At 39.9% G+C, this 24,561-nt stretch overlaps 2 protein-coding genes across 4 annotated transcripts in view; one reads left to right on the forward strand and one right to left on the reverse strand.

Annotated features, from left to right (window-relative positions):
* Positions 1-219: 219 nt before the first annotated feature.
* On the reverse strand, positions 220-5,071 carry LOC113986865 (translation initiation factor IF-2-like). Its single transcript, XM_039383678.1, has 3 exons — positions 4,880-5,071; positions 2,387-4,652; positions 220-543 (listed from the first exon to the last, which is right to left on the reverse strand). The coding sequence occupies exons 1-2, from the start codon at positions 5,069-5,071 to the stop codon at positions 3,528-3,530; spliced, it is 1,317 nt and encodes a 438-aa protein (XP_039239612.1). The 3' UTR covers positions 220-543; positions 2,387-3,527.
* CHD1 (chromodomain helicase DNA binding protein 1) overlaps positions 3,868-24,561 on the forward strand; it is a 59,964-nt gene continuing 39,270 nt past the window's right edge. The window contains exons 1-4 of one of the 3 annotated variants that reach the window (XM_027718975.2): positions 3,868-4,213; positions 5,967-6,175; positions 22,648-22,852; positions 23,883-23,987. In XM_027718975.2, coding sequence (XP_027574776.1) covers positions 6,123-6,175; positions 22,648-22,852; positions 23,883-23,987 — 363 coding nt within the window. In that variant the 5' untranslated portion in view covers positions 3,868-4,213; positions 5,967-6,122. Of the gene's footprint in view, positions 4,214-4,987; positions 5,049-5,966; positions 6,176-22,647; positions 22,853-23,882; positions 23,988-24,561 lie in introns of those variants that run through there. The other 2 variants (XM_027718976.2, XM_039383656.1) reach the window with 2 other exon arrangements.

Consider the following 24,561-nt stretch of genomic DNA (forward strand, 5'->3'; position numbering starts at 1 on the left):
TTTAATTGAAGATGATGTACTGACATATTTTTAAAGGAATTGCACAAATAATTTAAGAAATTTATAATTAAATTATAAAAAAAACCATAGTTAGTTGGTCAAACTTAGCCAATTTATTTAAACTAGTCACCAGTTAATTTTTTTCTTCTATAATTTCAGTTTCTATGCACTGCATTTAACAAACCTACCTGCATTTTAAATATTAAGTATTAATGAAATTTAATTCTAACAAGACTTTGTATCTTACACAAAATTCTTTTGACATAACTACTTCTGATGAGCTGTATGTGTAAACAAGACCTAAGCAAGTACCAGATTTAACCCAAACTCATTTCTAACAAGGTTAGTCTGAAAATGGCCCACAGGCTAAACTGACAAAAAGTTTAGACTAGCTTTTTCTCCTAGAACTGAATCCATTTATTTTTCTTTTAGCTAATTCTATAAAATAAGTTATTTTTTGTTACCTTTGTTTTCTTCTCAATCTCCATAATCTTTAACACTGTTCAGCTTGCTGGGTGGTGAGGCCCCAGTGAGGAAGGGATTCTGAGCATGGTAAAAAAAAACAACAGAGAGCTAGCAGAGGTGAAGAAGTCAAGAAAGATGTAGTATTTAAGTCATAGGATAATGGCTTACATAAACTGTTTTTTTTTTTTTAGTAGAAGAGAGAATGTAAAATAAAATAGAATAACTGTAGGGGTAAAAAATTAATGAAAAGAAGCAAACTAGGCTATGCCTGCTGCATATAATGTCTGCTGAAGAGAAGGAAAATATTTGTTAGTGTATTATATCTCGAGTTGTTGTATTTGAGCTCTCTGGGACATGTTTTAGAACTAACTGAAGGGCAGAAGGACAAAATCAAAGTATGGTAAGGGAGTTGTTCAGAAAGAAGAAAAAGCAAAAAACCAGTACATAACTTCTTGTGTAGTTAAAACTTAAGGATATTTCTTGTATCCATCTTGCCTCAGTAAAGATTGCTAGATCCAGTATTTAAAGCTTCCAAACTTTATAATGGAGAAAGTTTCTTTGTCCAGAAGAACTTCTAAATGCTACGAACAGAACTTTTCTTAACACAAAGACTTTTCTTAAATATACTGTGTTTGCTTATAAATATAAATGCTATGATAAACATGAACGACTACCACTATTAAAAAGATACGTTAAGGTAAGTAGCCTGAACACATAGACATTGAAATGGATTATGCTAATTGCAAAACAGTGCACCTGTCTTGGACAGTGTATTGATTGACTTGTCTACAAGCAAAAATCCAACTCATGAACAGCTATGGAGTGAGGTATGGGGTAAATCAGTGACACCTTGGGTACAATAAATATTCTTGCCCACATCCTGGTGAGGTACAGAAACTTGTAATACGGTTTCAGAAGAAGACAGCTTATTCCCATGGGTGGTAGCTTTCTGTAATAACAAAAAGCTTTGTCCCTCTGTCCTTAAAATGTTGTGTGTCACATTTCTCTCTTGATGCAGACTGAAGGCTGTGTTTAATAGAAGTCAGTATTACTTATGTAATAAGGTGTAAAATGCTGCTAAGATAGGAATATCATCCATCTGGGAAAGAAAGAATTGGTTAAAGATGCGATATGAAGAAGCTCTGATGTGAAAGAAAAGCCCTTCTCTCACACAGATGTGGAGAAAGATCTCCAGATACTGTTGTGACAATTTTTAACCACTGTAAATAACAACTGCTGCATGTGCAACTATGCCGTGACCCAGTTCAGAAAGTTAAGGGACCAGAAAGCAATTGGTTTTGAGTGGGGCTAGTTTTTGGCTCATATGGCAGATAAGGATGGAATCACAGCAGTTCTAACACCAGTTATTTAAACCACTGTGAAACCATACCTTCAAAAGGGATTTCCAAGCCAGCTGAGAAACTCTACCAAAGGAGTCTAGCTGAAGGAAACCAAAGAATCCAGGAGTAAAATATAACTAAACATGTAGATGTGCTGGTTTTGGCTGGGATAAAATTAATCTTCTTCACTGTAGCTAGAATGGGGCTATGTTTTGGATTTGTGCTGCAGTGATGATAACACAAGCATGTTTTAGTTACTGCTGAGCAGGGCTTACACAGAGTCAAGGCTTTTTCTGCTCCTCACCCTGCACCATCAGTCAGCAGACTGGAGGTGCACAAGGAGTTGAAAGAAGACACAGCCTGGACAGCTGACCCCAACTGACCACAGGGATATTCCAGACTACACAGCATCATGCTCAGTACATAAAGCTGGAGGGAGGAGGATGGGGAGACACTTGGAGTGATGGTATTTGTCTTCCCAAATCACCATTACATGTGATGGGGCCCTGCTCTCCTGGGAATGGCTGAACACCTGCCTGCCCATGGGCAGGGGTTAGGTAAATTATTTTGTTATTAATTACCTTAATTTAAAACAGTTACTTTCATTTTGAGACTCTTGAATTTATACTTCAGTCCATTGCTCTTGCAGAGCTTGTCTATCACAAAATATTCTCGTTCAAGTTGATTTGGGCAAACTTAAGTTCTTCAGTAAGAAACATAGTGTAATTATATCATTCTTGTAAATTTTGAAGCAGTTTTCTTGTCTGACCAATTCCTAATGCAATTTTTTTAACTCTACAGGTATATTTTTTTTCTCTGCCATCCCCCACTGAGATTTTGTGGTAATTTCCTACGTAGTACTTGAGAGCTGGGCTCGTGTGTATGCCTCATCTGGCCTCTGCAGTGCCTCAGTGCATGACAGCCAACTCCACACTGGGCCAGGTGGGCTGAAGGCTCCTTGGTAGGCTCCAGGAAACTCCAGCAACTCAGTTGAAGGGTAGTGGGTACATCAGCTGTCCACACTCCACTGAGCACTGTCACCCTGGAAGGGCAGCCATGAGGTAAGCTATAGGCCCCAGAGGTCTCCAGCTGACAGCCTGTGGCTCTGATGTTGGGTCCTGGTCAACACAACTCTTCAAGCTTGAACTGATTTGATAGCTGCTGTGACCACCTTCCTCTCGTATACCCACACGGTGACTGGCTTCCTTCAAGCTTCCCTTCGTTGATGAGCAGTGTTTTCCTGGTGATCTGACTCCTTGCACCCTTGCAGGTGTTCAAAGGTCTGGTGCCAGACGTCAGGCAGTAATGTCCCCATAATCCTCTTGCAGCGACAGAGCCTTATGACCGGGTGTGCCTGCGCCTGGCAGAGGGCAGGTAAGTTGCTTCCTCTTCCCAGCGCGGTGTTGTTTACAGCACGCCCTCATTCAGCTGCTACTTTCCTTTGCCGCCCTGGGAGCTTTTGGGCACGCAACTTAAACGGCTTTTTTTGTGTGTGTGTTTTTTGGGGTTTTGGTTTGTTTTTTTTTTTTCTGATAACTACCGGGAGTCTCGTTAAACTAACGCTGACCACTTTGCAAGGCATGGGCGTAGGTCCCGGCGTATCTCCTTGGACTCAAGGAGGAAGGCCAGCCCCCATCCAGGGTACAGTGCAAGCCCCGACACCACTTTTGACAGCGTCGCTGGACTGAGAAACGCGGCCGCGTTTGTCGCCGGGCTGTGATTTCACACCGACAAACCCCAAACAACCTCCCGCGCCGCGCAGCGCGGAACCGCGCCGGGCGGCGCTCGGGCCATGGCGCCCCTTGGGCCGCGCCCTGCGCCCGCACACCGCCATGGGAGCCCCTTCCCCGCGCCAGGCTGGGAGGCAGTGAGGGAGGGACGGCAGGATGGCGGGCGGGCGCTGCCGCCGAGCCCCGCTAGCTCCCCGAGCGCCCGGCCGGGGCCCACCTCCGCCGCGCTGTGCGAGGCCCCGCGGTGCGGCCCGCCACCCCCGGCCGAGGCTCCTCCTCCCGCTGCCGGTCGGTCCCAGGGCGCAGGGCTGACATCACGCCCGGGGTTTCCATCCGACCGCGGGAGGGGGAGGCTGCGCGGAGCGGCGGCGTGATGGCGGCGGTCGGCAGCACTTAAGAGGAGGCGGCGGCGGCGGAGCAGAGAGGCGCCCACCCCGGTTCTCCCTGCGCCCCTCCCAGCGCGACCCGGGCCCCATTGTTCGAGCGGCAAAGCGAGCGAGCCCGCGGCGCAGGCAGCGCGGAGCCGGCGAGAGGAGCGGCGGCCACCCAGGCCCCGCCGCGGCCACGGGAGCCGCCCGCGACACGGGGCTGCGTACGAGCTCCCCGCGGGGCGCAGAGCGACCTCGGGCCGGGGGCTCCCCGGGGAGGGTCGGGCCGGCCGGGCCCCGCGCACCGCAGGTAGGCAGAGGCCGCCATGGCTCCTCCGCTGCCTCCGCCGGCCGGGAGCCGTGCAGCTGCCGGGGATGGGAGCGGGCGGGGGGGCGGTGCGGAGGAGATGCGGCCCGAGGCGCGCTGCCGGCCGCGGAGGGGTGGATGCCCGGCGCCGGGCCGGGTCCTTGGGCCCGCTCGCTGTTGTCCGCTGAGGGAGGGAGGGAGGGATCCGCTGGGACCGAGACGGGCAGTGGGGTCGAGCTGCTCCCGCTGGCTCCTGCGGGGGGAGCCAGTGCGGAGCCGCCCGGGCGGCCGGAGAGCGGCCGCGGCTCCGCTCCGGCCGTGGGGGGGCCGGGGGAGGCAATCGTGGAGGGCGGCGGCGGCGGCCTTGGAGGCGCTGCCAGGGAGCGGCGGCCGCGCAGGCCGCGCCGAGAGTGGGGCAGGCGGACGGCCCTGCCCGCACTCCCTGCGGACGAACGGCTAGGGATCGGGATCAGCGGGGAGCGGGCGGCGGGGAGAAAGTTTGTCGCCGCCCGCGGTGTTCCCCGGGGCGCTGCGGGCGCGGCGCTGTCCGCGCGGGAGCGGCCAGGTCGCCGCCGTCGCCTCCGCGGGATCCCTGAGCGCGCTGCGCGGCCCCGCCGGGGCTCGGAGCTCCTTCTAGTCGCTCTGCCCTCGCTCATCGCCATTGTTCACAGGCCGGAGCGGCCCGAGCGCAGGGCAGTGCCCGCCCCTCAGCGAGGGTTCCCCCTTCACCGCCGAGGTTGGGGCTGTGGCGTGTTCGAGGGGAGCACCCCGGGGCAGGCAGACCCTAATCGCCTTCACACCGTTGATTGCGAGGGCGCAACTCTTGATCTGATTATCAGTGAGTTTATACTTGCGGCCCATTTCCCGTGAGCCCAAACTTTCTCTGGGTTCACCGGATACTGACTGCAGCGATCTGACTTAATATACGCATGTATGTGGAATAATTATCATTCCATCTGTGAGATCTTGCTGGTGTGATTTAGTGGGGACTCTTGTGTGGGGACTCTCTTTAGTGGGGACAGTCTTAATTTTCCTGCTGCTGCCCACAGGTGTATGTAAGCATTATGTATGTACCTGGAAATGCCTCCACTGTGTTTTATGTATGAAATACATTTTACTAAGCAAACCTTAGCTGAACCTTAATATTTATGGGTTTTTACCTACGTGTACAAGTAGGCATTTTTTTCTTTAAAATTTAGATTTACTTTGTTCTGAAGTCAATACTATGGCAAAAGTTAAGACATGAGGTATAGTACAAATATGCAGTAAACTGTTCTTCTCACCCTGCAAAAGCTAAAGAAAATGTAATTTCCATAACATTTCCTATTCTGCAGCTAGTGGTTTGGCAGAAATCACCATCTTCATAGCATCATCCGTGAAAAGTTTCATAAAGAAGCATAATGGCATAAAGAAGTGTATGTTGGGACCCAGATGCAGTCAGACAAAAAGCTGGACAGGTTTTCTATGCCTTTTTTATATTTCAATTAGCTCTTCCATTTTTTTAAAGTGTAATAAAAAGACCTGATTTTTGTTTGTTTTCACAGCAGGAAAAACAATTTTTTTTCTCAGACAAGAAAATGATGATAAAATGAATCGGCAATGAACAGGTAGCACAAAAAAAGCTGGTTTTGAATTACAGACATGATGTCAAACATGCCCCCTTTCACTGTTAGTGAAAAAACCAGCTTATTTTTGGTATCTCTTTAGTTGCAAACATACTTTAAAATTGTGTTAATGTTTTTCTTTACTGTCTTAGGTATTTTTGGAGAAATCTTGAATACCCAGTGAGAACACTAAAGCAAACACGTACAGAGTCTGGAAGACGTACAGAGTACCAAGAAGTGGATTCCTAATATCCACCTTGTAACCTGAGTGGACTTTTATTTATCTTTTATACTTCTTACTATTTACAATGAATGGGCACAGTGATGAAGAAAGCGTAAGAAACAGTAGTGGAGAGTCAAGGTAAGCACTCACTCATTTCAGTTATTCTTGATTATATAGTAGGCTCCTATACTTTGTTTACTAAAACTAGTTTATATTTGAACTTAGTGCTAAAGGTTCATGGTTAACAAGTGGATCATAGTTAGGAGGACTGGACATGCTTTCTTACAGGTGCTTCATCTGCTTGTTACATTCACATGGTTTCAGCTAAGAATGGGAATGATCTTGTATACATGTTACATAATAAAGCTTAAGAAGTATTAAAGCCACGTCAGCATCCAACAGAATAGTATTACTCTTCTGAGGAAATAAAGTGTGTGAAGTGTCAAAAGTGGAAACATTGAATTCAAATGTTAAACTAAAGCTACCGTCTATAAAGTGCAAGGCACACATGGGTAATATGTGTTGTATAAAACCCTAACTAGACTGTCTCTAGGTGGGGTAGTGGTTTGTTCAGTTTTTGGTAAGGAGTACTTCATGATTCTGTTAGTCTTCAGAACTGTCACAGTAGTATAACTGCAAGTGCTATATCCGAAGTGAAAGTGCTCTTTCGAGTTGTGTTTTTAAATAAAAGAAATAAAAATCAGTCCTCTAATGTCAAATTACACTCTTACAGCAAGTGCTAAGGGTTCACATGTCCGGAAAAGCCTGATTAGAACATCCTCGCATCCATGTAGAGTGACAGCCAATTTCTAGGGGTGGAATTAAGTTCTTTTACTAGAATGGTTCCAAGTTCAAAAAGTCCCTCCTGCGCTACAAAGTTTAGATTTCTAAAACTAGAAATATGATGAACGCTAAAGGTTTAAAAGTCAACTTGCAAATAAAAGGTGGGTTTTAGGCTTCTGTTCTAAGAGGTGATTGTGACCATGCTGTTTTTCTGCTCCGCTCTCTGTCTGATCACAGCCTGGTGAACTGGTTAGCTAATTCTGTCAGTCATAATGAAAACTATGTTCTGCAGACTTTGTGGAAACTTCCAGTTGCGTAGAGAGGGATCTAAATTATTGTCTCAAATAAAGAAGTGCAAGAAGAACATAGTTGCCAGCTGATCATGTGCTGGCCATTAAGCTTGCAGCTTACCACAGTGTTTGATGGACTGGGAAGAAGGGGAAGAAAGAAGTGTTTTAAGTGACTCTAGGTGCAAATCGCAAGGTATGAACAGTAAAACAGAAAATACTTTAATAATTCTTGTGTATTTTTATGTCAAGTTTCCTGGTGTACACAGGATTGTCCCAGAAAGACAGTAAACTTTCAACCTTGTGAATAATTTGTACGTTCTAATACATAATAATTTTTGAAAATGTCTGCTTTCATAAAAGTTGATATTGTTTCAGTTAGCAAACAAGTTTGAAGTTCTTCTGGTGAGGGGCAAAATATTCCTTGTTACTTAAACCCAACCAAACAACAAAAAATTCCAACAAACTTGAACTTCCCCGGGACAAATCTGATGATTTTGTGTGTGAACTTTCTTACTACTTGAAACAAGCCACCTTGCTAAAGATTTGTGGAAAAACTATGTTGTATTGAACTGTGACTGCCCATAAATACCAGTGTATCAAAAATATTTAAAAGCTGTAGCAGTTCAAAAGACTAAACAAGTAAAATGTCATGAAGTTCTCAGCAGCTTAATGAAAAGTAGGTATCAGAAGGATACATAGTACTCAAATTTTGATAGTTGCCTGTGGAGCCGGACTTTGTCCTTCATCTTAAATGTCTTGCTGAGCACATTTTAAAACTTCAAAAAGATTTAAAATGCAAAAAACTATTTTTTTCCTGGGCTTGTGTCCCTTGTTAACCCCATAGCCTAATTCACAGGCAAGTCTTGGAAAGCTTACTTTCGTGTTTGACATGCATTATCAGGAAACCACTCTTGTAAATGAAATGTGAAAACTTTACATTTTACATGATGGAACTCTGTCCTATCTAACCTAGTTCCATTATTAAAATAATACGGAATATCCTTATATGACTTGCCCTTGGTTTTTAGTCTTTTTTTTCTTTTTAATTTGTAGATTTCCAGTACTCGAGATGGTTTTCACTCCAAGGGGGGTTGCCTTAGCGAGCTGCAGACAGATAGCTAACTGTAACTTGGGAAGTGTTACGGTAATTAGCCTTCAAATCTGAAAACGTGAATTTTACAGAATGGAAGTAGAGGTCACTAACAGAATATGTTTACTAAGCTTCTAGTGGTCCCATTCCACGCAGAATGCTAGAGAGGGAAGTGAAACAAGTGAAGAAAACAATTGAGAACTGCTAATGGCAGTAAATTGCAAAGAAGATCAAATTCAAAAATTGGTAGGATAAAAGAAGAGATGAGGGCAAAACCAGTGATAATCTGGGCAGCGGCATTGGTGATAACTACAAGAAGTCTTTGAAAACTTGTGTCAGTTTACAAATTTAACACTTTAAAAGTGCAGTAAAGCCATTCACCAGCCTTTCATGTCTGGTGTAAACTCCTGTGGCTATCCTTCTGGAGTGACAGTCTTGATAATAAATACAGCCTGATTTAGGGGAGCCACCATCATAACTCTAGACAGTTAAGCAGTGGATCAGGGCTGCATTTGCAAAAATACACAGGCAGAGGACACAGCATCATATTGTTTTATGGAAATATTTATGACTTGCAAAAGGTGTGGAAAGTCTCTAGTATTCTCAGCAGTACAAGGGCTGGAGAAGGTTGATCATAAACCTTCGACTATGCATGGATCTGCTTTGTGGTAAAGAATGGTAGCTCTCCTTAACTCACTGTGTCTGGCTGTGAAGATGATTTTTTTTCTGAAGTGTGTGAGAGGAATGACCAGTTTGCAATTCTGCTGCACACCTTGCCAGGGTTGCATGTGTTCATCTGTCTGCTAGATGACTAGAAAACTTTCCCTTGTTGCAGGTGTTGATCCTGAAGTTCTGTTTTGTTACAAGTGGAAGAGTGCATGGCCACACTATTTGGACTTTCCTTGCCTATTTCAGCAACCTCTGAAGCTCTAGATCAGTACTAGAACCAAACATGATGGAAATTGAAGGCTATCATAAACACTTACCTAGTCTTGTTGGTTGGTGTTCTGATTTTTGTCCGATAATCACGTGGCTTCTATTCTCCAGCTTCTTGTTTACTTGAAAAAACTACTCTAGTATTTTTAAATAGCTCAAGGTAAAATATCAAAGGTACTGTTCGTCTGGAGAGCGAGTGTAGACACACAGAGTTTACAGCAGTATTCTGCGAAGCTGACTCCTAAGCGAAGCATCTTTGTGTAGTGTTCTTGAAAAGAGCTCCATTACAACCTTCAATATGAATAAATACATTCAAGTTATATAGTAATAAGAAAGCTTAATCAGCAAGGAAGGGCAGTTATGCCTGAACTGCAAGGTAAGTACCAGGTAGAACAGGGACTGCAGCAGTGAAACATTGGTGCTAGTTGAATAACAATCTGATTTCCCATCTCATTGCTCTTCCTGTGTTCTTGCGGACCAACGTATAGAGGCCTTGATGAAACCTTCCTTTCTGTAGGTAGTAAGACGTGCTCAGTGCAGTATAACTGGATGGTAGCTACCTGGGGTGTAGTTCTCCCATTTTTGCAGTAAGCAGAGGGCAGCTGCTAACACCAAAAACTTCTACAAGTGTTTACACACTTAGAAGTCATTGCTAATAGAAGATAGTAATTTCAGTGGGTTTAATTCACTTTGTGGATTGAATAGTCTGTGGACCACAAAAGGTAATTAAGTGAAGACCAAAGACTTTGTCAGCAGGTTTCAATTCACTATATAAATTCATACCTTTCATAGGAAGGAAAAAAGATATAATAAAAGTCACAAGTTCAGGTTCTTGCTTTCCTGAAATGTAATTGGGAGTTAAAACAGAGATTGACCAAGCAGAATTATGCACTGGATTATTTTTGATAGTAGTTTAATACATAATAAAAGTCTGTGTATACAGCAAGAGAGAGCATATACATAAAACTATATGTGTGTAGATGGATACTTACTGCACAGGATTTCTCAGATCAACAAAAGAACCTGAATGGTAAAGAAAACTATTGGTAGAACTTACTGTAAACAGCTAGTGACTAAAGCAAGCTCTTCACTTCTGTTAGCAGTATTTTTCCCTTTAATTAGCAAATTGCTCTTTTATCAGGAGTGATCTCTTACAGAATTGAGCGTACTAAAGCATGGTAAGGTGTCACTATCCAAATTAAAACATCTTTTGACTTCTTTTTGGAAGAGTTCGGATAGAACATGTATTAAAACCCAAGTGTGGTTTTTGGTGTGGGCTTTTTTGTTTGTTTGTTTGTTGGGGCTTTTTGTCTAGAAACCTTTCCAGCTAAAACAAGAAATTATAAACTCATGATCCAGGTGTGATCATACACATGGTTTTAAGTTTGGCTTTGGGACTCCTGCTGAGTTTATCCAGGTCCTGCTTATAGTCTAACCTAACTGAATGGCAGATACCTATTCCACATATTATAGATGCAATTCCACCATTCTGTGAGTTTCACGATTTTAGCTGATGCAAACTTTTTGCATTCCTCAAAGCAGAGTGAGGTTCTGTGAAACAGGCAGTCTATACACCAGACCTATTCAGATGTGGCCCCTCAAGTGGCTTCTTTTTTCCCAGTTAAATTCTGTTTAATACTTTTTTGCTGGTGGTCTGCAAGGAGCTTCTGGGAGAGACATCGTGGTGTTGTGTCTCAGTCCAGCTGCATATTGAAGGTTGCTCTTAAGATGTGTGACTTGTGTCTCTCAAAGACTTGCAATGTGGTTCATAGCATCGTGAAAGTTGGTAGGTAATCAGCAACATTTGGTAGATCGAACATAATACTCTTTGTGCCCTCTGTTTTTTATTGGCAGTAATAAATAACGTAAGTCATCCTTATGCATCTAAGTCAAACAGTGAAGATTTCTTGCAAAAAATAAAATTAAGAAACGCTCCACTTACATGATATCTGCCTAAAGAAACTTGCTTGTGAACTTGCAATTTTAGGAGTTTGGTACTTAGTCTGTTACTTCTGTGCATTTCATATTCAAATGCTTGCCTGTCCTCAGCTTGTTTTAAAAGAAACCAACAACCAAACAAAAACCAGATAGTCCGCTGTAGTCTCAGATGCTTATCAAAGGCCCTGCAGAAAGTAATCTCTTTTTTAGTATGTTGAACTTTATTTTGCATGACTTGGTACTCTCCTGCTGTTCTTGAAAAAGAACATTATTAAGGTAGCTTCACCTAATGAATGCACTTAAAATCTGTGACAATAAACTACCCGCTCTTGGATTCATTATTATCCTAGACCTTACACGGGAGCTTAAATGCTCAACCAGTTCTTTTGCAATGTGACTTGTTTAGCTTTCCATTTTAGGATTTATATTTCTGGTGCCTAGTTCCTCATTGTGTGATCCTCTCAGGGGCACCTTGTTTTAAGGGATAAGCTAGTGAAGCTAAACTTAAGACTATTGAAAAGAGCTAATGGCTCTGTGTCAGGATACTTGCTTTAAGCCTGTCATCTCCCCAAAACATTCCCCTTTTTCATTTTAAGGGGTGGTAGTTTGGAAAAAAAGATAATATTTCATGTTTGTTTTAACCTTTTACCTCTTCTGATACCTTCATTAAGCTATGGTGCTTTTTTTCAAAAGAGTGCAAATAAATACTGCATTCAGGCATGCATTTGTTGTGAATATGTAGGGACTAGCCAGAAACAGTGTTTATAAAAAACAACAGAAAAATTCCTTCAGTGTGTCAGACTTCCATATCAGATCAGATTTGACATGTGCTGTGTACAAATGCAACTATCAAGGACTAGAGGTAAGAGGTTTCTTAATATGTCCTGAAGGGTGCTCTTTCTAGAATTTATACCTCAGTTTGTCAACATGCATGAAACTATAATTTTTCATGTAGAAATTCCATCCTGAGAACTGCTACTCATTTTCAGTGTATACTGTTGCCTGCTGCTGAAAGTTATTAGTGACAGCTGACTTTTTAGTCGTTGCCGTGGTTTGTTTGCAGGATAGAGAAAAAGTCTCACTGCAGCAGTACTGAGATCATCACTGGTGCTTTATCAGTCATGTTTGTTTCTATTTTCCTTAGCCTTATGATGGTCCACTGTTTCGTACTGTCTTTATTTATTTTGGTGTTTTTGGTTTTGGCTTTTTGGGTGTTCATTTTTTCCTTTTCTTTTGAATAAAGTGAATGCAATGTAAGGTTTCTTACTCAGGAGCATGCCATTTTCATATTACCTTTTTTTTTTAATAAGTAATATATTTAATTTGCCTGGAGCTGGAGGAGGGAAGAAGGCTTATGTAATGCACAGAAAGACGACTCAGAAAAGCAGTAATTTCATTTTGAGTAATGGAGTTAAGTATCTTAAAAGAGCATAAATGGTCTTTATTGGTTAATCTTGGTAAACATTTTTTTACTGTATCTATTATATTAACACCACCTCTGTTTTGTAGCCCCGTTGTTTTCATCTACACTTCCTGTTCTATTTTTTATGGTGTTTATAATTTCTTAGGCATTTTGCTTCTTGGAATCCATTAATCTTGGAAGAAGGTAAGGAAAAAAAAAATTGGACCACCAAGTAAAGTTGGTTAGAAGACATCAACAGTACAAGAACAGAGCAAAAAGACATGATGTGACACAGTAAAATAGGGTGATTTTGACAAACACAGGTTTATGGCAAACATTCTCAGTTGACTGAGAAAGAAGTCTTGTATGCTGGCTATTTGGCTGATTATATAAGTGTGGCTTTTCTCCAGAAGAGTTGAATGAAGAAAAGCAGGTTCCAGCTCTGGACTCTCCTGCAGAGAGACCTTCTCGACTAAGTTAGGAAGAGCTGGGGGAGAGAGAAACATCCTCATTTATGCTAACTGGCTGAAAATAACGTAGGTTTTCTTTTACTTTCCGGTTTTAATCAGGCTTTTGTTTGGAAGAAAGAGGTGGATACAGTTGCACAGAGCACAGACAAAAAAAGACTGGTTAGGTTGTAGTCAAACCATCTCTCTTACTCTACCCTAAATGTCTACGGCAGCATGGTAAGATAACCACTTTTGTGTTTTGCTGAACTGTTTCCAATAGGATCATCTTTAAGCAAAGACCCTGGCCTATACAGGAAGAGGAATTGTCAAGAAATAACACACTGTGCATCTCCTTTTCTGCAAGGGGGACTCTGAAGAGAAGGGACTGGAAGCACTGTTCCTGAGACAGTATTTATGTAACAGCATTAAACAGCAGGAGATAGCTAATTGTGACAATACTCCATCATTGAGGAAATATGTAATGTTCCTTGTATCCTACTCCTAGAGATATGATACCAGAATCTTACTAATTAGTAATGCCAATTCAGGTGATTAATTTTCTGGAGGTCAGTGATGCTGCTTTGCACGAATAGGCATTACTTGTTGCAAGGAAAGTTAGTCAGATTACGGACCCTAGTTAGACTACATCAGCTGACACTTAAAGCTCCTTGGCTAGAAAATAAATTGCTTATAGACTATGTTTCAAAAAACACAGGTGTAAAATTAAAGAATCCCATAGGCAAAAGTGGACAAAAAAGCAACCAAGGGTGTTATAATGACCTCACAGCTCTTAGCTCCCTGAATTTATGTTTTAACATCTTTTTTGCAGAGCTTAGGTTCTGTTTCTTTAATGCAAGTAAACTTTCTTGCTATCAGACAGAGGGTTTTTGTCTTTAATGCAGCAATGATTTTAAAAATCAAATTTTATTACAGTGTGAAATGTCTTCACTTATCATTTGGTTTGCAATGGTAGCTTCCTTTGCTACTTACAGAAAATACACGTTTTCTTATTTTGCATCTCCTTTCCTTTTCAAGGAAGATAAACCATTTCTGGAATTCTGCTGATAAAAGTTGTTAAAATAAGAGATTAGTTGTCTTCAAGCTCTGAAAAAGCTTTTAGACCTCTCTCAGGGCTATTATGATTATTTTTGCCCTGGTATATAGCTGGCTGCTAGGGTGTCCGCTTCAGCAGATAGGAAAATTTCAGCTGAGTTACTATAAATATGATGAAACTTCTGGACCATGTTTGTCTTTTCCTACAAACTTCAAAAGCTCAATTGCATTTCAAAAACTCTGGTGAACAGGCTCTCTAAGTTGGCAGTGATGCTGGTAGACAATGCAGTGTGTTGGGAGTTCTGCGTGCTGCTGCTCATTTTCTCAGTCGCATCCACAATACCACGCTTCATGGAAAAAGGGAGAAGGTATTACACCACGTAGTAGTTTAAAGACTTGGAAAAGGACTTGCAATGTGTCACAATTCAATGTGGATGCATGTACTAAAACTGAAAAATACCAAAAATACCTTTTTCATTTGAAGTCTGTTTAGCTTTTTTTAATAACTCTCTATTGATTTCTAGTGGCTTATACTTCAGTTTCAGGACAGGAGTCTCAAGAAATACTGTCTGTTCACTCCTGCTTGTTTTTTCCCCCTCTCCATAGGCACTTTTGAACGTTTATGAAAACAGAGACTGTTTTAAAATGGTTTATCTGTTCTTCCTATTGGTGGTACTGACACCATAGGGGAAAATAAAGAGGGCAGCAATAAAAATGAACACACTGGTGAGGACTGAGTGTGTTTTCAAAGTGTTATAGCTCATACTGTTTCCAGTGGTGTTTGAATTGTGCAAAAATTTCTCTAACTCAGAGCAAGGGTAGGAGTAGTTAAGGAGAAATTCTACAGTTCTGCATATTTTGTTTCTACCTTCCCCCTTTACTGTGAAGAGATGACAGATGTAAATGCTCTTGAATTCTGTGTATGTAAATGTGTGTACCTTTTCTTAAATAATTCCATCTTTACTCTTAGGCTTAGCATCTAGCATACTAGGATTTAATTTGAATTACTACTCACGTGGAAGAAAGTTGTAGTTAATTCTGCAAAAGGGATTACAGATCTATGTTCATTTTTAATAGCCAAGGCTTGCTTATTATGTCTGGGGTAAGGAGAAATCAAGGCTTTTCTTCCTTGTTTTTTTATCACTTAGTGCAGTGATTTCCAAAGTTCTTGTTTTTGCACTCCTATCAATATTTAAGCACACATCTTTAATGTATATATAGTTCATTTATAAATTATATACATGCAGTAATACCTGTACTGGTACCTACATTACAAAATGTACACAAGAAGTAGAAGATTTAGAATTATGAGATAAAGATTAAATAATTTTTGAAAATGTTGGGGGTTTATTGGTAAAAAAAAAACCTTTTAACACTCACTGAAAAAATTATGAAGAATATTCTTGTTAATTAAAATCTTGGTTTAACATTTTGTGGTGCAGTGGTTTGAAGGTATGGTTCTCCTTTAAGTTTATTTAGGTAAGATAAAAAGAAAATCTTGTTTTAATGACTGACACAGCTGAAGAAGATAGCTAAAGATAAATGGCTTCAGGGGGAAGAAGTGCGTTGTTGACTGCGCTTATTAAATCACAGTACCTTTTTTTAAATCATATCAACTAATTGTGTAAAGGTTTTTCTTAAATTTTGTCTAATAAATTTCCATCTACCTTGTCAACCAGTTCTTGCATATTTAAAGCTTTACAATCCCTCCAGATGAGTGTTTTTAACAAATGGGTTCAAAACCCACTGAAACTTTCTGGAAGATTTTCAAACAGATTAGAAATTTCTGTCTCCTAGCTTTTAAAATGTACAAATACAATAGCATTTATAGGTGACATGCATTGATTTTGGTAATAAGATGACATAATGATGGAAATATTTCCAAATATCTGTTTTCAAAATGCTATCTCTATAGCATGAGTTTCTTTTGAAAACCAGTTGCTTTTTTATTGTTGAAATGTCATCTTCACCTGGAAGGGGTACACAAAGTTTGTTTATTTTTTTCAAAAATGTCTGTTATGTAGCATGCTACTGGTAACAAATGGATTCCACAGAAACAGTCACTGTATTTGAAACACTTCTTTTTGAAACCAGCAACACTCCCAGAGGCCACCAAAAACTAATATTCATGGTCAACAATGCTTCTAAGCAGTTGAACTTCTCGTGGTATAAAACTTTCTAATGGTCACTCTTTATCTCATCACAAAGTATTGTAAGTACTTTACTGTTTAGTGGTCTTGTTTTCATAAAAGTAAGAACATCAGTGACATCCTGTTCTCTTCTTGCTCCGGATTCTTTGCTGCAATAAATTGCAATGGATGAATTTCATTTGTGCTGCAATATCTATCACCCCTACTAGATTCTAATTTTTATTCCAGCAACCATATCATTGCTGGTTACGTTTTCACAGTTTTTCCATAAAACTTTTTTTTTTTAATTAAAGAAATAGTTTGCTGTTCATAACATAGCTTCTCTAATACATTTCCTTCAGTGGCTCATGAAAAGTAGTTTTTTGTGTATTTCATTATTGAAAGAGAAAGTAGTAAATACCAGAAGTTGGGACGTGATAGAAGCATCTGAACTTTCATCCAGCTATAGAGCAAACTTCCTACAGTGGATGATTTCTTCTAATACTTGTTTCTTCAGATCTTCCACTGTTTTCTGTCTGTCTTTCAACACCATTTGCTGACAAAGAAATGCACTTCAATTTGTCGCTGTAGGTTTCCATGCGTTATTTTAGCCATTATTACAGTAGCAAAAAGTAAATTCTCTGATGGCATGTGGCATGTTTTTCCTTTTATCTTAGGTAAAATAACTTCAGAATTCAGGCTGCTACACATTTATCATTAAACTAAGTGAAATTTCGTAAAGTGCAAGATTGAATATCACATGACTTAAAACCTTGCTGGGAAAAATGAAGGTTTGTCTTTGTGTTCTGGATGGTTAGTTTTCAGATGTCTTGCTGATTGTGATGGCTTCATGCTACCATTGGCCAGTGTCTCAAGGCACAGTATGCATTTAGGGCTAGAGTAATTCTTAGCAATGGTGGATGTAAATACCTATTTCAGATAGTCTTGATAATTGAAACTTTTTTTAACCAACTTCTTGTCAGATGCCATTAGATTGTCATTGTATTTTACCTTGTAGTGTGACTGATGAAGAGCTTGTACAGGAGGAAGAGGAGAAGTGTCAGCTCTGCCATTTTCTTGTTCACTTGCACTCACAGTATTAGTGTTACCTTCCACTGTTTCTTTACAGGGCTCTTTTTAAACCAGTTCTCCATTTTGTAAAGGTTAGTTTCATTAAAGCTAAGTAATACTATCCATAAATACACCTAATCAGGCAGAGACAGTCTGAAGTCCATCTCACTGCACAGAATAGGAATGGAATGATTGCACTGCTGTCGCTGCTCTGAGTTGTGGAGCACAAACTTCCCTCGGGATCCCACACCTGACACAGGGCCCTTAGATTTGTGGACTGAGTGAGCTTACCAGTGACAAACCATACATTAAATGTTTGTAAAGGTGAATTTGTCGTTGGTTTTTTTGGGGTTTGGTTTTTTTTTTTTATTTCCTGGGTTGTTACTTTGTTGTGGCTTTCGTTTTGGGTAGGTTTTTTTTACTTCATTTGTTTGTTTTAGATAAAAATAAATCTAAATAGAAGTTCCAGTATGTTCTTCACATATCCTGTTGGTTGTCTTGCACACCTTCTGGTTGTGTGCACCCCTCTTTGAAGACTGCCTTCATGTTCAGTGGTTTGTCTTGTCAGAGAGGTGCAGGCTGGAAGAGCGGGAAGCTGCTTCTCTTTCAGTGAACACCTTAAGGGCAAATAGTGTAGCTAAAAGATTGGTTCCTTAGAGGATGATAAAGCCTTTAGGTAAATCCTGGCTTTCCTCACATCAATTAGCGGAAGTATGGATTGTCTTTCTCACTAGGGAGGCTGGCTTTCAGAGGTAGATTCTCAGTTAAGTCCTGAGGCAGGGTCACTGGACCCTGCTCTTTTGATAATGGGAAGCAATGACTTGTTAAGTTTTGTGTAGATCAGCACTACAGGTGAAAAAAAGATAAAAAGTACAAACAAAGTCCTGGCGATGTTATATCTGCGGAGGCAAAGTGCTAGTAACAGTTGGTCTCTGTATGTTGAATTGATATGATATAGTAAACGGCTAGTATCTATGCTGAATGGAAGTTGAAATGGCAACGCGTTGCTACAGTGGGGGTTCAGTAGGACTTTATTTTCAGTGCCTCGTTTCTTCATTATGGACACAGGTTAAGAGACGTGGCTGGAAAATGCCACAGGTACACTTTTCCATTTGTTACAAGGGGAAAGGTAGCTCTTTATTCTCCTCTTTATGCAACTCATCTTCCTTTGTCTCAAACAAGTCTGCATATTCTGGTGGATTTCTTGATTTTTAGAAAAAGCTAGATAGGTCTGTGTTTTTATTTTATTGCTGCTGCTTTCTTACAGGTATTTTGTAAAAAAACAAATAAGGCGCTCCTTTATGTCAGAAGCTGATCACTGGTGTGCTCTGGTGTTAGTCTAAAACTGCTTTACATGAGATAGAAGCAGAAAAAAACCAGTTGGTAATCAAGTCTGTTCTTTCTTTCTGCCTTGTAGATACAGAGCTTTAGAGATAATTAAGTAACTCTTAGGCTGAAAAATTCTAGACAGTAGAGGGTTTCGAGGTTTTTTGTTGTGTTGATACAAAAAGGTTTTCTTTAAACTGCCTTTACACAAAATATTATTATGAGAAGTGCTAGACAATTTTTTTTTTAGAGTAGAAAAAGGAAGAGGACAGTCTTCACCGAGAAGTATATAATAATTTAATCTTGGCATAAACATGTTCTCTTTTGGATCTTTTCAGTGACTTAAGTGATAAGACGAAAAATACTAATTTTCTCTCTAATAGTGAAAATACTTTATACGCTGAAAACTGAGCACTTGAACTCTGTAGCTCTTAGTGTAGGGTGTGTTTTTTGCCTTAGGCTCTGCATCACTGTTACTGTTCATTCAAAGCCTTTAAATTTCTCAAGAGGAGAGTCTTTTGATATGTGGACTGGTGTAGTCCACATATCAAAATTTGGGGATTTATAGGTGTTACATATCATACAGTGCTGCTTGGTACTGTCTTAATGGTCTCCAGTTTGCCTTTATTGCATATGTTCATGCAGAGTTTACTTATTTATTACTCCACTTCCTACTTCCTTTGCAAACAGGAGCTTTACGTTTCTGAGTTACAGTGCTGTCTTTGTAGAGTTGTAGAGTGCCTCCAAGTCAGTGTTCTGCTGAAGCCCAGGTTGCAACCTTGTATGAAAGGACAAGATAAAATAAACAATCCATTTCTAATCCTCAGAGCTTGTTAGTTCCTTGTCCTGTGGCCAGTGATCCACAAAGTTCTTCACAATTCAGTAGAAATGAAGCTGTATTTGTTAATCTTACCTGATTTTTTTGTATGCGCTGAAGATGTCAGAGAGTATGTGGTGCACATGGGGAAGTGTACAGGCAGAACCTAGTAGTTTCACGCGTCTGCATTACTTTGGATGATTATAGTTAAAGGAGGCTCTGACCAGCATAGACTAGCCTTGTGTGTTGGAACTCCTGTAGTGCTTTCTAAGAGTTAATATGCATGTGCGTATACTGCTGTAGCATCCTAAGTTTTGATAAATATTTCAGCAAGTCCTTTCTGTTTCCATAGTTTTAAAATTACCTGCTGCTACTTGGTTTGTCTTTTTACCTTTCCTTCTGCTAATCTGATGCTGACTAAGGCCTTTGAATTTCATACTGCTGTTTTTTTCGATTCTGTGTACCAATTAGCTATTAGTCTCTGGTAGACATCCTTCATATATGGTATCACTAGGGGAGCTCTAAACTAGCGGTGGTGAATGTTGCTATTTGTTCTTTGTTCTTGTTTCTTTTAATTTCAGTCCTTTCTCTCCCCATCCCTTTTACTTCTACCTGCAGATTTGTTTTGTAGTCTTGCATTTATTAGTAACGTGGTTGAATTAAAATTTTTACTCTCATCAGATGTTACTGTGATGCAGTTGAGTTGTATGAGTTTGCTTTGTCCAAATCAGGCCAATCTATTGTGAGCAATTCCAAAGATTATGGAATTGCTCTTACTTTGCTGGTCCTTCTCATAAGCCTAATGGGAATTCATTACCAGAATCCCAGCTTTGTTGAGAGCTAGCTGGCAAAATAAGGAGTCTCTGTGTTTTCTCTGAATATTATATGATCCACATCTGTTGGTATTATTTGTCAGAGACCTTAGATGATAGCTGATCTCTTCGTAAATAATAAGATTTAGCACTAGCTAGTTTTTTTGCGTCCAACTCTACAGCAAATAGCATTATCCACTAGACTTTTATTTTCCTTATCTCAGTCCATTTGGTTTTGAAATTACCACTCAGTTCTTCCTGGGAAGAACAACAAACAAAACTTCTCATCAACTGTCTGTCCCTGGAGATGTGCAAGAGCGGTCTGGATCTGGGTGTTCTGGTTTAGTGGTTTAGAGGTTGCAGTCACAGTGCTGGGTGGACAGTTGGACTGGATGATCTTGAAGGTCTCTTATAACCTTGGTAATTCTATGATTCTGTCTAGTCAGTGTAATTTTTGCTTACTTATCTAAATAGACTGTAAATTTTATTTTTTCTTTTCTTCCTTGTTCTCCCTCCACCATTGTCTCCTGTTCACATGTTTCTCATAATGTTAGCAAGTTGACCAAGGTGGCTTATTCCAGTGTTAGTTTCCCCATGCTACCTTAGAAAACACTACCTTGTTTTGGTTGCCTCAGGCTCCTTGAGTAATTGAACCTATAGTCAGCACTGCATTGATGTGTGTGAACTATTTTACTGCTGTATGGAAAGCTGACTTAATTACCATCCATATGGCTTAGTATTTTGCACGTTATTATTGTCCTCTTTAAGCAAGTCTTGTCCTGCATGGAGGTATTTGATTCCTTTCCCCTCCTGCAAGGTTATGTAGGATTTACACATTTTTGGTGACTTTTTATCACCGTAACTTCGGCTGGTATTTACTTGTGTCTCTTCATGCTGAGCTTTTTCTATTTCTCTTCATTTATAGTTAGTGCTGCCTTCTGTAGTCCCGCTGACATTTATGGCACTTTGTTTTGCTGAGAAATGCAGTTGTTTTATAATGGTGTGATTTACCCAGTATTTAAGGTAAGGCAACGTTTGTGTACAGAAACATTATTACAATGAAAATCTCTTTGAACAATTGTCATCAAGTGCCATTAATTTCTGGCACAGTTTAACCTCCAGTCATGTTCTGTAGTGGATGACCTGCTTTATTAGCAGGTGAGGTCAGTGTTACAGCACCATGCCTGAAGTAAGCCTTTGATGAAGGAAACTGGAAATTTGGGAGCAGCCTTGTTGTTTCCCAGTTTTCCTCTCAGCAGGTGCAAGGAAGCCCAGTAGCAGTGTGTTTCTCCACATCTCCCCCTCCAGGGCAAGGAAGTTTCACCATGGTGTGTCTGTTTGCCTCTCTTTCTTTCAGCGTTACCAGTTGCAGATGGCTGATGGAAGTGCAGCCTGCAGCGGTCTGTTTATGAATAGCTTCATTTCTTCTGCACTGGCACAATTTTGTTGGTGCCAGCAAAAGCAGAAAGAGGAGTGGGTTTGCTTTGTTTTGTAGCTTTAAAATGTTGTCAGTTAAGTGTGCTCTAGGGCAGATGATCAGTCTTCCCTCTCCCCTGCCCCATGTCCAGCTGACTGTACTGTCAGTCAGATGAATTGTGCTGGCAGAGATTGGCTGGGCTTTGATACCACTTTTTAACATGTTTGATTCTGCTTCATGTTTACTCTGGTTTTTAAGCATTTTCAGTCAATGTGTACATAATTTAAAGTTGTTTTGCTATGTGATGTTTCTTTTCTCACGATATCTTTGAAATTAGTAGTATTAATTCACTGAGAAATCTTACTGAAGTTTTAACTCAGCTACTCTGTGAAGTTGTTCTAGACAAACAAATGTAAAGTTTTTGAATGGTCATAAAATAAATATTGGGCATTCTAAGTATGTTAAATCTGGTGTAAAACAAATATACAGGTGAAATAATCTGACAGTTCAAGTGTATGCCAAGGAAAGTGCCTTGGCACAAGTCATAGCACACATGACAAATTCAGAATTGTCTGTATGGGAAAATTGTCTTTTTGTTTAACAGAAAAACATGGTCTGTGTAGCCTTTTGGTTGTTTTTTTTTTTAAGGAGTACTGCTAATCTGTAAAGATTGAAAACAATCTTTAGTTGGACAGGTCTTTATGGAGTAGATTTAACTGTTAAAATGGGGTTTGATGAAGCTAAGCAAGGATTTTGGAGGGGGTGAAGGTGGACAGTTTGTGTGGGTAAAAAACATTTCTGTCACATTTTATTTTCCTTGCTTGACTCTGCCATATTAATTTGAATGTTTTTGCATTATCTTTCCTTTTTTTGGCTTCACAGAGAGTATCTGGTTACACTTTGAATTTTTATATCCTGTATATTTTTAACTTCATTCATCTGAACTTATTTAATCGTCTGCATCCATTTTTGTGCTACCTATATGTCTGGTCTAACTTAACAGTTGACTTATAGGTGAAGCTAAGGCAACTTTTTTTTTTCCTTTTAATCCTGTTACCTTGGCAGTTGTGTAATATCCTACTAACTTGCCATTGCAGCCGATCAGATGAAGATTCCGGGTCAGCATCAGGTTCTGGATCTGGTTCAAGCTCTGGAAGCAGCAGTGATGGAAGCAGCAGCCAGTCAGGCAGCAGTGACTCTGACTCTGGTTCAGAGTCAGGCTCTCAGTCAGAATCAGAGTCTGACACATCTAGAGAGAAGAAACAAATTCAATCTAAACCACCAAAAGTTGATGGATCTGAGGTAAAGAAGACACAGAAATGAACCCTTTGGAGGAAAGGACGGGGGAATATTAAAAACAATCTTTCTGTGCAGTTAGTTTCAAGAGCAGTGTTCATTTAAAAAATAAAAGAACACAATGAAGTGTTCTTAATTAGATTTTAACTTGATTGGATTAGTGAATGCATTTCCTTATCTGCCTTAAACATTGGGCAAGTTTCTCATGTGTAAATACTTGAATTAGTGCTTTTAGAATTCTCACATTTTTAAGTATTTTGAGTTAAAAGCCTACCTAAATTTCATCAGAGTGAAGCATACCCTAATTTATTGGAATTTACAGAAGACAAAGACACATGTAATGTTATTTCTGAGATTCTATTTTTACATTGTTTCTCCGGCGTTTGGTTTCCTTGTATCAATAATTTACATTTTTTTCTCTAATGCTTGGTTTCCTTGCATCAGTAAATGATGGTATAAAAATGTCAAGCTTACATACCGTTGGCCATCTTTATCAGTAAGTCAGCTAAAGGCAGGAAAAAGTGGTGTTTAGAAATCCCTTTAATCCAGTGGGTCAGAGTTACCTGCATTCTCCTATGTTGTATGGACTTTATGAAAGGTACCTTTATGAAAGGTAGTAGTTTATTAGTTACCACAAGAATTGAAGACTGTTAAGAATTCTGTTATTTTTTTTTATGTACTTTGGTATTACTGTATGAAACAAAAACTTAGCAGTTAAGTGGTCTGAAAGAATTCATCTGTGTCAGTTTAAAACTTAACTTTAAAACTTTTAAATGTTTTACCTTAACAATACCTACACAACTGTTGCTAAATCATTGTAGTAATTGTCCTGGCAATCAGCATATAACATTCTATTTTGCAGAAATCTTACTACTTTAAAAAGCTAGCTGATATTATTAGTTAATACAGTATTTTGTAATGAACTTTTTAATTGATAAAGATCAGTCTTAATAGGATGCTACTTAGGAAAAGTAAATATGTGGTAAACTGGATACTCAGTATGTTTAACTGACTTGACATCTCTGTTCCTGTTTAGTTTTGGAAGTCTAGTCCGAGTATACTTGCTGTGCAAAGATCAGCAGTGCTCAAGAAACAACAGCAACAACAAAAGGCAGCCTCGTCAGACAGTGCTTCAGAAGAGGTGATTAGCATAATTTAGATTTTTAAAATGTAAATATGCCTGTCTTATTGTCTTATATGTTAGAATAAAATTAGTAGGGCCAATTGCTATTCTCTGAGTGTGCGTACAAGTCTGGGTTTAGTCTGTAACAGTAATATTCAAATAACTGGCAATTTTATAAGGAAAATAAAAATATCTCTAGTTACTTGTTTTCAAGTGAGTTGTCTCAAAATTAGAGCAGCCTCGATTCCATGCTATTTTTAGATAGATATTCTGTGTTGTCTTAAGCCACACAGTACTGCCTTACATTGAATATTTGGCTCCTTGAGTTTTGTAAAGACAGATAAAAATGCTAAAGTATTTTTTCAGTTTGTTTCTGTATAAAGTGGCTGCTGCAGTTTTCAAATATTCCATGTAGAGTAGAAAACTACGGTTTTATAAATTTTCTAATAGTTACCACAAAAGAATTCTTGTATTTTAAGTGAGGCCTGTGTTTCAGGTGTTTCAAAATCTAAATCATAGGCTAAAGAAATGTTAACTTCATGCTATATGAACATCTTTTAAGAACACTAGTCTGAACTATGAAATGGAAATT

This window comes from Pipra filicauda, unplaced genomic scaffold (assembly GCF_003945595.2).
Source record: "Pipra filicauda isolate LSUMZ 115617 unplaced genomic scaffold, ASM394559v2 scaffold31_size4109673_pilon, whole genome shotgun sequence".
NCBI lineage: Eukaryota > Metazoa > Chordata > Aves > Passeriformes > Pipridae > Pipra > Pipra filicauda.